This window comes from Bos javanicus, chromosome 10, assembly GCF_032452875.1.
Source record: "Bos javanicus breed banteng chromosome 10, ARS-OSU_banteng_1.0, whole genome shotgun sequence".
NCBI lineage: Eukaryota > Metazoa > Chordata > Mammalia > Artiodactyla > Bovidae > Bos > Bos javanicus.
Window position 1 is genome coordinate 75693410 of NC_083877.1, and position 13175 is coordinate 75706584.

At 36.3% G+C, this 13175-nt stretch overlaps 1 protein-coding gene across 9 annotated transcripts in view; it reads left to right on the forward strand.

Moving 5' to 3' along the window:
- SYNE2 (spectrin repeat containing nuclear envelope protein 2) overlaps positions 1-13175 on the forward strand; it is a 326466-nt gene that overhangs the window by 95579 nt on the left and 217712 nt on the right. For 8 of the 9 annotated variants that reach the window (XM_061429086.1, XM_061429085.1, XM_061429088.1 and 5 more), the window contains 6 exons: positions 1235-1336; positions 3619-3756; positions 9735-9899; positions 10454-10566; positions 11407-11569; positions 12949-13027. In XM_061429086.1, the coding sequence (XP_061285070.1) occupies positions 1235-1336; positions 3619-3756; positions 9735-9899; positions 10454-10566; positions 11407-11569; positions 12949-13027 (760 nt within the window). The other variant, XM_061429093.1, reaches the window with a different exon arrangement.

Below are 13175 nucleotides of genomic sequence, written 5' to 3' on the forward strand. Positions count from 1 at the left end.
TATTGAGATACAGTTCACATACCATAAAATTAAATCATTTAAAATGTACAGTTCAGTGGTTTTAGTATGTTTACAAAGTTGTGCACCATCATCACAGTCTAATTTTAGCATGTTTCCAGTTTACCTGTTTTTTAGCTTCGTATCAATGGAATCATTGTGTTCCACTCTTAATCCTTGTTTGTTGAGACACTCTTGAATTTCCATCAGATTTTTACAGTTTTTTCCTTTGACTTTCAGTTAGTTACACTAAGTATTGTGAGTGGAAATTTCATAAAAATCAGAGCTGAAAGTAAACAACCTGCTTCTTTATGGATAAACGAGTGCTGTGAATTTAGTAAAATGTTTTTCAATATTATTTTTAAATGTAAACTACTTCTTCAGACATGTAAGCATGCAGTCGTATTACTGCATTTTGTTTGACGAATTTAGGACTATGTGTTCCCAACTGTTATGTTTGAGGCACCAAGCCAGATTGTTGCTGACTCTGGAAGAGAGACTCAAGCTGAGACTTGGGCTTATAATGTACTTCATTTATTTCTGACCTGCTGAGGAACTTCTTTTTTCTAATTAATTTTCTTATTAAAAACTAAAATTAAAAATTCAACTGTCCATGAAATCAGATGCAAAAATATATAGAAACACTCTTCCTTAGTAGGAAGGAAAAAGTAAACGAAGTAAGATGTAATTTCTTTGGCTTTATTCCCCAGCAGTAAACTTTGCTTCTAAATGTGTGCAAGTTTACCACCTAAACGAGAATCTAAATGTTGCTCATTTCCATAGGATAGCTTAACCAAAGCCTTTAATAGTGTTATTTGTAGCATCTTTAAATTGTTCAAGATATGTTTTGATGTCATTTATTTAGTAGATGTAAACATTTCTTGAGTTACCCATGTTTGGGTTTATTGGAAAGCAGAATTCTGAAATGCCTGTTATAAATGAATAATTTAGAATAACATTCTCTAAAATTGAAGAATGATGGAAGTGAATGAGCCAAAAGCTAAGAGCTTGATTGCCCTGTTCTTTTAGCACATTCTGTTCAGATTCTAGTTTCAGTCCATTTTAAAATTTAAGGTGCTACATGAGCAAAATCCTTCTTTGACACAAGTGAGTCACTGGTGTGTAGTGATTACATTATTTCACTGCTGTTTGAAGTTGTTAATTTTGTTGTTAAAAAAAATCAGTCTATTTAGGATAGACTTTTAAATGTGTGTGTATGGGTGTGTGTGAATTACAGGGAAAGGTGAAAGATGCTATGGTCTGGTTAGCTCTACAAGAGAAGAAGGTACAGAAAATGCTAACGGATTCAGAAAATGAGACCTACTGTAAAACGTATGAAGTAAGTATGACTTTAAACAGCAATTTTTTTGTGGTTTACTCTTAGGGAAGAGTAGGATGTTTTTAGAAAAAAAATCTTTCGGAGCTAATTATTTAAATACCAAATGAACTCCCAGGTTTTAATGCTGAGTTCTAGGGACAGAGCTTCTGGGAAATCTTGTTAAAGTACAGGTTCTAAATTAGCAGTTCTGGGATGGCGCCTTAGACTTTGCATTTCTCACAAGTTCCTAGATGGTGCTGATTCTACTAATCCTTAGAGAACTTTGAGTAGTAAGGTTTCAGTGTGGAAATCGCAAACTGGTCTCTTGACCCCACCACCTTTTTTATGAATACACTGTTATTGAATATATTATATTATAATATACATTGTATATGAGCCATGCCCATTAAAGTATGGTTTGTGACCTCATTCTCATCGCATTGTTGAATAGTAACAGCAGAGACCATATGGCCCAGGACACAAAGACGAAGATGTTTGCTATCTTGCCTGTTACACTACACGTTTTCCAATCCCTGGTCTAGAGCAGAAATATGCTTTTCAGAAAGAATTTGAAGGAAAAAAAGATTAGGAAATCAGAAATGGAGCCATCCTGGAAGTACAGTGCAGGGTTTCAGCCAGCATGTCCTTTGGGGAGTAATAACAACTGATATTATCACCATATATTGAACATTTGCTACATATCAGGCACCTTGCTGATAAGCATTTTACATGTTATAACATCTTGCAGAGTATGGTATTGTTATTTCAGTTTTACAGATGAAGATAAGACTTAGGAGGACCCAGGGATTTATCTAAAGTTACATAGATACTATGAGGTAGAGGTGGGATTTGAATGAAGTCTAGCTTTAAAGCTGTAGCTCTCTTGGTGTCCTGATGCTTCTCCAGGGTAAGCAGTTATTCCCTCTGCATCTTGAAAGAGACTTAACAGGAGCCAATGTGAAGGTCCACAGGTCTATTTCTCAGAACCCAGTGTGCTCCCCACCTGGTCACCATTCTAAAAAGGAAACTCTCATGGGTCTACCCAGCATGAGCACCTCTAGGTCTTTATCCCCACATTGGTTAAGGGAGGGAATTGGATGAATCCAGTCCAGCCTTTCTGTGGGTTGTGTGACTTGCTGGCCTCCCCTTTCTTTTTGGTTTGGAGCCACCACCAAAGGAAGGGATCTCATCTTCCTTCTGTCGGAACTGCGTGGGCTTCTTGTGCTTCTTGCCCCTGAGCTCTGCCCTGAGAGTTTTTTCAACAAGGCGCTCAGTGTCCACAGAAAGTATCTTGCTCTCTCTTTGATTTACTAAAGTACCACAGATTCAGGCTTCCTAAATGAAAGACTATGTGAGGTTATTTTTAGAAAGAATTTAATTATCCCTCAGTTTGAACACAAAATTTAATTAGAAACATGGCCAAAGTTTATGGGTAATCTTTTGAATAGTATTTATGCAGTTGTTGACTCAAATACCAGTATTTCACACAAATACATGCCAAGAAAAGATTTATTTATTAAGTTTTTGAGGGCAAAGACACAGTATTTTCTTTTTTCTTTCTTTTTATTTATTTATTTTAAAAATTATTATTATTATTATTTTTTACTTTACAATATTGTATTGGTTTTGCCATACATCAACATGCATCCGCCACGGGTGTACACGTGTTCCCATCCTGAACCCCCTTCCCACCTCCCTCCCCACACCATCCCTCTGGGGCATCCCAGTGCACCAGCCCCAAGCTTCCTGTATCCTGCATCGAACCTGGACTGGCAATTCATTTCTTATATGATATTATACAAGTTTTAATGCCATTCTCCCAAATCATCCCCCCCACTCCCACAGAGTCCAAAAGACACAGTATTTTCTAAAATTCGTATAAAATGCCTTGGGAAGAATTGACTGAAGCTCAGTAAATCATGGACACTTCAAAAACCATTTATACTTGACTGCTGTCATTTAATTCTTATTTCCACTCATTCTTATTTTGTTGTGAACACATATTTAGGGAGGAGAAACTTACATTTTTCATGGGTTATTACGACTTGTCCTCTAGAGCTGAGTGGCCTTGCTGCCTTACTCCAGTAGAGGCAAAAGCTGTGACTTATGTCACTATAAGGGTGCCCAGATCGTGAGGGTGCACTGAAGAAAGAAAATGGATTGGTGAGAGGATCCTAGATTTAGGGAATTTTCGTTTTTTTCTAAGTAAAAATTTAAATATAATCTACAGCTATAGACCTTCAAATAGCAAATTACATTTTATAAGCTGGTTTAAACATTTGTCTTTATTCTTCTAATTGTAGAGCCTGCTGTCCTTTCTGGAGTCATTCAACAAAGAAAAAGAACACTTTTTGGATGTCCTGACAATAAAAAGGAATGTAGATGACCTGAATAAAGATCAGTTGCAGTTGAGAGAAGCCTGGAATGGTCTCAACTACCAGGTTACTGCGTTACGTTGATTAGAACATTTTTGTGGGGCAGCTCGTTTGTTGGACCAGAGCTTTAGACTTCCATGAGGAATTCTGTAAAAGACAGGGTAGATGCTTCAACAGAAAGTTGTGAGAATGTTACTATATTTTCTCCATGATCTCGTTTGAGTAGTGGTTGATATGAATAGGAACTTATAACATTCTCTTGAGAGAAATTGCAGGCTTATCCAAAGTTTTTGTATCTGCCATCAGTTCTTGCAATCGGAATCCTTATTCTACCAGTATTGACCTGCAGCCTCCTCTCTGCTTTGGGACAGGACCATGTGTCAATATCAATAGATGCTTCAAGTGGGTAGGGACAAACCCAGAGAGAAAGTGTAGTGATAAATGTGTGTCTGGATATATCGGTATGATTTCAGTCATTTAAAATTTATTGACTCATGTGTTATGGTATATACCATATGGTATATATGGAAGAACATGTATTCTGTAGTCATCTGATATAGCATTCTGTAAATATCAGCTAGGACAAGGTGGTTGGTAGTATTCAGATTGTCTATGCCTTGACTGTCATTTTGTCTAGACATTCATTCTACCAATTTCTGAGAGAGGATTATTAAAATCTGTAGCAATCCTTCCTTTAATTTAGTCAAATTTTGTGTCATGTATTTTAAGACTTTGTTACTAAGTATGTACATTTATGACTATTATGTCTTCCTGAATCAACACTTTTACCACTATGAAATATTACTGTTTATCTCTGGTAAGACTATTTTTCTAGATGTCTACTTAATCTGATATCAATATGATCATTGCATTCTTCCTATGCTGACTATATGGCACATCTTTTTCCTTCATTTATTTTCAACCTATTTGAGTCTTTATATTTAAAGGGCATCGCATAGATAGCATATAATTGGATCTTGCTTCATTATCTACTCTGACAACATCTGCTTTTTCACTCAAGTGTTTACACAATATTTAATGTAATTATTGATATGGTTCAGTGTAGGTTTATCATCTTATGCTTTTTTATGTTTGTGTACATGCTAAGTTGCTTCAGTCATATCCAGTTCTTTGTGACCCCATGAACTGCAGCTGGCCAGGCTCCCCTGTCCATGCAATTCTCTAAGCAAGAATACTGGAGTGGGTTGCCATGCCCTTTTCCAGGGGATCTTCCTGACCCAGAGATTGAAGCTGTGTCTCTTACATCTCCTGCATTGGCCGGCGGGTTCTTTCCCACTAACTAGTGCCACCTGGGAAGCCCTTTTTTAATGTTTATCCCCTCTGTTTTTTGGGAGGGCTTCCCTGGTGGCTCAGATGGTAAAGAATATGCCTGCAATGCAGGAGACCTGGGTTCAATCCCTCCTCCAAGATCCCCTGGAGGAGGGCATGGCAGCCCACTCCAGTATTCTTGCCTGGAGAATCCCACAGACTGAGGAACCTGGTGGGCTACAGTCCATGAGGTCACAAAGAGTCAGACATGACCGAGCAACTAAGTACACACACCTCTGTTTTCGGTATCTCTATTCGTTCTTTTCTTGCCTTGTTTTAGATTATGTTAATTTTTAACATATTAAATTCCATTTTAATTTAGCTATTGGCTTTTTAACTCTACCTCATATTGTATTTTTACTGTGATTACAATATACATTATAAAATTTTTGCCATCTACTTAAAAGTTGTAAAATTCTAAGTTGTACAACTTCTTACAACATGTAGAAGTCTTGCAATCAAATCTCTCACTTTTTATGACTGGTTGCTTTATATATAAATATATGTATGACACACACATATGTTTTATAGTTCCCAAGACCATGTTATAAATTTTTGTTCAAAACAGTCATGTGTTTTAAATAAATTAAGGGGAAAATCAGTTTTTCATATTTATATAACTATTTACATTTCCATTGTTCTTTGTTCTTTCCTAGAGATTTGAGTTTCTGAACTCACTTCTTTTCAGCTCGAAAACTTCTTTTAACTTACCTTGTATTGCAGGTCTTCTTTTTTTATTTTGGCTTCCCTGGTCTTTATTGCAGTGTACAAGCTCTTCATTGCAGCATGCAGACTTCTCTCTAGTTGTAGTGCCTTGGGGATTCCCTGGTTGTGGTGCAAAGGCTCAGTTGCTCAATGGCATGTGGGATCTTAGTTCCCCATCAGGGATTGAACTCATGTCTCATGCATTGGAAGGTGGATTCTTAACCACTGGGACCACCAACAAAGTCCTGTCTTCATTCTTTCTAAACAGTTTTGTTGAGGTATGATTTATATGCCATAGAATCTGCTCATCTTAAATGGCTAATTGACTTTTAGTGAATTTACAGAGTTACAACAGATTATGCATCACAAATACTCTTTGGCCCTGAAAAACTTTGCCAATCCCTGCTCAAGACTCTTGACCACCTGGAGTGACAGCCTGTTTTCAGAATACGTTTATCACACCGTCTGTGAAATGTGTTCAACACTAGCTCAGTGGCTTAAAAAGAGCCACACTTTCTGAGTCCCTAATTTTGAAGGACCAGTGCAGCTCCAGAAATCTTCCCATAAAGTGGCAGTGCTCCTTGTGTTATCAGCTCCTGTTCTGATCACAGCTCTGACAACTCTGATCCTTGTGAAGGGCAGGAACTCTGTTACAAATCCTCAACAAGACAGGAGAGGAAGAAGATGCTGTCTGTATAGTTCAGGCTGTTCCAGGCCACTGAGATCTGGCCTCATTTTGCTGCCTATGATTTGGAAAAATCACCCAAAATAATGAGGAAAAATCATTAAAAGAACTATTTTACAAAAGTAAGTGCTACAAATTGATGGTAGCTTGAAAATCCAATCCTTAGGCAGACTGCCACTCATTTTCTTGGTGTTACATAATGAAACTTAGTAATTTTAAAGTTATCATATGTATAACAGTGAATACCATCCAGTTTCTGGTTCAATTGGTTGAGGACACAGATATCTCAAAGTATCTTGATAAATGGTTTCATTTTAAGCCTGTATAGGAAATAGCCACATTGTGTTATTTTGACCTGACAAGATCTTATATAAATTTTCATCCAAATTCAAAAGTAATTTCCAACACTGAGAAAGAAAGCATAGAACTAGTTTTCTATGTTAAGAGTGGAAGGAGAATGAAAGGCAAATATTGCCTTCTATCGTTCCTCTTCCTACTGCTGCATAGCGTACAGCTCACAGTCAGAAAACTCACATTTGTCTTCTTTCAAAGCATATATGGAATTCAACCCTGTGCTCTGTGACAACCTAGAGGGGTGGGAGGAGGGACAGAAGTTCAAGAGGAAGGGGACATACATATACCCGAGGCAGATTCATGTTGATCTATGGCAGAAGCCAACACAACATTGTAAAGCAATTATCCTCCAATTAAAAATAAACAAACATACAGCTTTCTTTCAGTTGCGAAAAGAATAATAGCTGAGTTAGAGGTATCATTCTTAGCTCATCTTTTGCTCAGTTGTTTGCCAGTTTTCTGTTTATTTTGGGGGAAATGCTAATAATAATAAATCACACATATATATATATAATAAAAGTACATCCTAGCTTCTTTATATTAAAATTCATAATAATGAGAATCTCTTTTTCATTTTTTTCCATCTGGAGGCTTCACGGCATATAATTAATGATTTAGGATTGTAAAGCTGTCTTTTGCTACATGTGTTTTGAGAAAATAAACTTGCATAACATCCCTTATATGCAGAATCTTTATTTAAAAAGTCAAACTTAGAAGTTCCCTGATGGCTTAGTGGTTAGGATTCTGGGCTTGCATTGCTGTGGCCTGGGTTCAATTCCTGGAAACTGAGATCTTGCAAGCAGCATGACGAGGCCAAGAAAAGAAAATGAAAGTCATAGGAACAGAGAATAGAAAAGTGGTTGTCCAGGACTGAGGTGGTAGGAAACAGGGAGAAGTTGGTTAAAGGGTACTTTCAGCTATAAGATGATTCAGGTCTGAAGAGATAATGTAAAACTTGGTGACTATAGCTATTAACACTGTATTATATCACTGAAATTTGCTAAGGGAGTAAAACGTAAATGTTCTTGCCAAAAGAGATAAATATGTGAAATGATGAATGTTAATTAACTAGATGGTGAGACTCCTTTTACAATGTAAATGTATATCAAATCACCATCATGTACACTTTAAATATCTTACAGTGTTATCAGTTATACCTCAATAATGTTAAAAAAAAAAAAGCAAACCAAAATGCAGAAAATTCCATGCTTCTAGTTTATGAATAGTGCCATTTGACTGCCTTAAAAGAGCCTAGCTTTGTTCTCATTTTACATCTTTGTATTTGCGTTGTGGATTTAATGGTTTTTTTTTTTTAATACTTGCCTTGTATATAGTGGGCAACCAATAAATGTTTTTCAATGAGTTAATTATGAATTAAAGAACCCTATTCTTAAAAAGTAACCTAATTTTTGCCTATTCTTACCTATAAAAGCAACTTAACTCTAAGAATACTGACAATTTATTTAGTAGAACTGTGATAAAAGAGAGAGTAGAAATTTAAAACTTATGCTTTCATCATCAGTGTGGGGTCCTCCCCAGCCCTTTGCTCTGTTACACTGCTGACCACCCTTTACTATGGGCTTCCCTGGTGGCTCAAATGGTGAAGAATCTGGCTGCAATGCAGGAGACTCAGGTTCGATCCCTGGGTCAGGAAGATCCCCTGGAGGAGGGCATGGCTACCTCCTCCAGTGCTTGCCGGGAGAATTCATGGACAGAGGAGCCTGACAGGCTATGGTTCATGGGGCTGTAAAGAGTCAGACATGACTAAGCAGCATTCACTTCACTTCACTTCTTCACACATTACTGTAACCATGAACTTGTTTGTTTCACCCACTAGGTGGGTCTGGCAGGAGCTGTGGCTGCTGTTCATCTGGTTGACCCCTCAGATGTGTGGACAGTTGTGCTAAACTTACTCTTGTCTTCATGACACATGAATCTGGACAAGATCCTACTCCTATTTTATTCACTTATTAAGTCTACAGTCCGTGGGGTTGCAAAAAGCCAGACATGACTGAGCAACTGACACACACAAATTGTGTGTTTATTTGCTTTTATCTTCATACCCTCCTTCCATTCTTCTTTTTCCTTAGGCCACCATTGTGATGTGCCTAGTATGTATCTTTTCGTTTATATGTTCTTTCAAAATGCAGTAAAGTATTTATGTAACCATGTATTAAGTTGTATAAATTGGTATTATATGTTATTCTGCTTCTTTCAGTTTTGAGCACACACATATTTAAGCCACCTCCACGTTGCCATTCATGTACCTCTAATTGGCTCAATGAGCGAATGTATGAATGTGTGAGTGAGTTTTGGTGGTTCCTCAGCAGGGAGAAAATTCAGGTAGAAGGGGCAGAAAAAGCAAAGACCTGAGAAGGTAATCAGGGCTTGAGTCACACATGTCAGGAGTGGTGGGAAGACTGAGGAAGGAGGAGGCAGTGGGATTGAGGGGCGGGGGCTCTGGTGAAGGACAAATAATCAGGAGATGTGGTAGAGATATCTAATATAAATAGACGATTGGGGCTAGTGAGGAAAATAACCTATACATCTGCTTGCTAGCTGTAGATGTTACGTCAGAGAAGACAGGGGATTATAGGATTTCAAATGGTCGTTCAGTACAGTAGTCTACCCCCACTTTGTAACTATTTACAACTAACTTTTTACCCCCTTGCTGTAACTATTTCTGATTCCCTTCTTATAACTGATTGTGGGTTGATCAAAACATTTGTTTTCATTCTTGCACCCTCTTCTGAAGCTTTTGAACAAATTATCTTCTCGATCAGCAGCTAGCCAATGATACTTAGAAATATACCTATTGATCAGTATTTCCTTGACTAACATATCAGAATTAAAGTATTGTGTTTAAAGGGTTGTTTTAAAATAATTCTTTAGAGGTTTAAGCATACTGTATGTGAACAAATAAACTAGAGAAGTGTCTACTGAAGAACGTCTTTCCTTTTTTTTTTTTCAGATTAACGTGTGGCAAACAGAGTTGAATCGTGTCTTGCCCTCACCCCTTTATCAAATAGAAACTTGGCTCCAGGAGGTAGAAAAGCTTATAGATGAAGATTTGTCAGTCTCCCAGGATTACAGTGAAGCCATGGCTCTAACACAAGAGAAAATTACTTTATTCCAGGTTGGCAAAGAAGAAACAAAGAAAAATCTATATTTTGTTAGAACTGTTCTTGAGGAAGACTTTTCTCCTAGAAGAAAGGGAAGGAAATATAGTGGGTATTTGAGGATGGTTTAGGTGATTCCTCTGGAGATTTTTGGGACCCAAAACGATTTGTCCAGTAAGTCCTAAAGCAACTGTAAAGTCTGGCCAAAAAGGAGAGGGGAGACTGTTTAAAACATGGGAGATTGGGTTCTCACTAAAATGATATGGAAGAATTTAATAGGTGAGGTTTATAGCATTTGAGCCCACAATTGAATGGAAAATACATCTGAAAACAAAAGAATTTGATAATGCTTTTACCAGAGAAACCACAGTCTGCCTCTCTGTAAAATGTTCTAGTTTAAAACATCTATGATGGAAATATTTACTCACAACATTTTAGTTGAAAATGTAAGGGCTTTAGAATTTCTTTTAAAAAAGATGCAATGCGTGCACAGAGCAAATGAGGTTAACAAACCCTTGGTTACAGAGTTTGACAATAAATGTGGTTCATGTTATACTGAATTTCTTTTCAGAGTCTGATGGATAAATTTGACTGCCATTTGAATACTCTCCTGGCGTTTGAAAATAGAGACGAAAACCATTTGCCTTTGGTACCCCCTGAAAAATTGGAGGAAATGAAAAGACGGTTTGTACCACCATCCTTTCACCACTGCTGACATCTTCGTGTATGAACACTAACACGGTTCTGCAGGCAGCAGGAAATACAGATTTGTAGATAATTTTTGACAATTAGTCTTTAGCTCTTGATAACAATTCCTTCGTGTTTTATGTAATAGTAGCATGATAACATACTTCCTCTTTTATTTCCTGGGAGGATATGGTGGTAGAAAAAGTTCTGGAGTTAGACGCAGAAACTGAGCTCTTTATCTTGGTTTTGGTCAAGTTATTATGTCTTTCTGCACATTTTCTCATTTGTAAATATAGAGTAATGGTAATCACTGTGTTCATGTCTCACAAGGAATACTAGGTGAAATGGGAGGAAGTATATGAGAGCACTTAATAAACTCCAAAAAAATATAAACTAAAGATTATTTAATTGGTGTTTGTCCACATCATCTTCTCTTTTCTCATTATTCAAAGAATGATAGTAAGAAGGTATTACCTTTAATAATGAAAGCTGTTAATATGTAAATGTGGAAATTATTGTTGTATTCTTATATGGAAGTTTTCAAATTCAGTAAAATGTTTTAGAGATTAACATTTTATCATAGAAGTTCTCAATAGGGGAATAATTTCTTCAGAACATAATTCTGTTGGGTATTTTTATCTTAGAAATAGCTGGTTTATATCTCATCACAATGTTTGTTTTACTTAAAAAAAAAAAAAAAAGAGGTGAGGATGCATCTGAGTTCCATGTGATTAAAAGAAAATGTTAAAGCCCCAGTATTTTTTAAAATGCCAAACAGGTTTTTCACATTTGGCCAATCGTATTAAATTAAATTCTAAAACCTGCACTATCTTCCAGAATCAACAACATTTCGGGGAAAAAAGTCATTCCACGTTTAGAATTTCATTACTATGAGTGCTCAGTTCTTGGTTTGCTAGAGGAGGTGAAATCAAAATTGCTTGTTTGGAACATCAAATACGGGAGCAAAGAATCTGTGGAATTATTGCTGGAAGACTGGCATGTAAGCTACTTTATTTCATGTCTTAGACAACTGTTCTCCATGATTCTGGGTTTGCATGTTTCCTGAGCACAATATCCCTTAACTTTTCAGGTTTTGAGATGAGTTTTCTTGGTAGCTTTCGGTAGCTTAAATATTACCTAGAGAAAAAGATTATAGGTAGTCAAATGACAGACATCGAGAAGAGTAAGAAGGAGACAATAACATTATTTAGCACAACAGAAGAAACTGAGTTAACCAGGCTAAGTTACAAAATAGTTAGAGATAGTTTCAATGTTACTTCCTTTAAAAAAATTCCTATTTCCACCTACTGGATATCTTGCTTAATATCTTTCCCCACTCTGATATATGGTTCTATTCAAAAATTAAATTTTTCTTAGAACATTTTAATCTTAGCCTTTCAAGTTTAAAGAATGGGCAAAACAGTATATTCTGTCTTGGAGGTTTTTCTGGGGGAGGGGTTTAGCTCTTACAATTTATAGGAAAAATTTTTGCAAATGACTTAAATATATGTGTTTATATGGTAAATTAAAACTGAAGCATCCTAGCAATGTCATTTCTATAGTTCGGCCTTATTACCCTTCTTCCTGTATCTCTGTTTTTATTTTTGACCATGTTGTGTGGCTTGCAGTGTCTTAGTTCTCCAACCGTGGCTCCTGGGGCCACGGCAGTGAAAGTGCCGCATCTAACCCCTGGAGCGCCAGTGCGTTCCCTGTTCCTCCGTTTTTGGAATGAGGGCCAGAAAGAAAAATCTAAGATTATGAACTTCAGTGGAAACATTGGAAAAACATGATGAGGAAATACTTATTTACAGTTTATGATTTAAACACTGTACATTCCTGAATAGGAATCATCACTCTAAATTAGATTTTGAGTATTTTAACTTCTTTTTCCTACTTTGATTTTTCATTTTTTCATTTAAATAATCATACTGTTGCCACATAAGTGTATAATAAATGAGCTTTTAATTGTCTGTTCTTCCATGAAAGATTTTGCTTGCTTAAGACACATAACTTGGATAATGGTATTTCTCAAGGGTCTTTGGTAGATGATTGATTGTATCTATTTATTATCATGCTCAACATATCTAATAAAAATTGTTCAATATTAGTAAAGACATGGGAAAAACCAAGGTAGAACTGTGTCACTACATTAAGATAAACTTTGTCAGGTCTCGTACTTGTATATTGCTAATACTCATATGTATGTTTCTTTGACCTTAACTATCTTTCTTCATGAACTACTTACCCAAATATGTAGTATTAATTACTGTAAAGAAATTTTGGTGCCTAAGCGCTTCATCAATGTTTATGTCTCTGTCTGGATTTCTTGACACATTAAAAAAAATTGTCAATATGTTTTATTTTCATTTCCACCCCCAGAAATTTATTGAAGAAAAAGAGTTCCTAGCTCAACTTGAAACTTCGTTTCAAAAATGTGAAGAAATTCATAACAACTTGGGTAAAGCTGTATTTTCTTTTTGATGGAATGACCATCACTTAAAAATAACATTTCATTTGTTTCACTTTCCTTATGTATCTTAATGCTTTAGGAATTGGTTTTACATATATGTATGTTTTGGAAAATTCTTGCATTCACTGTTAATACT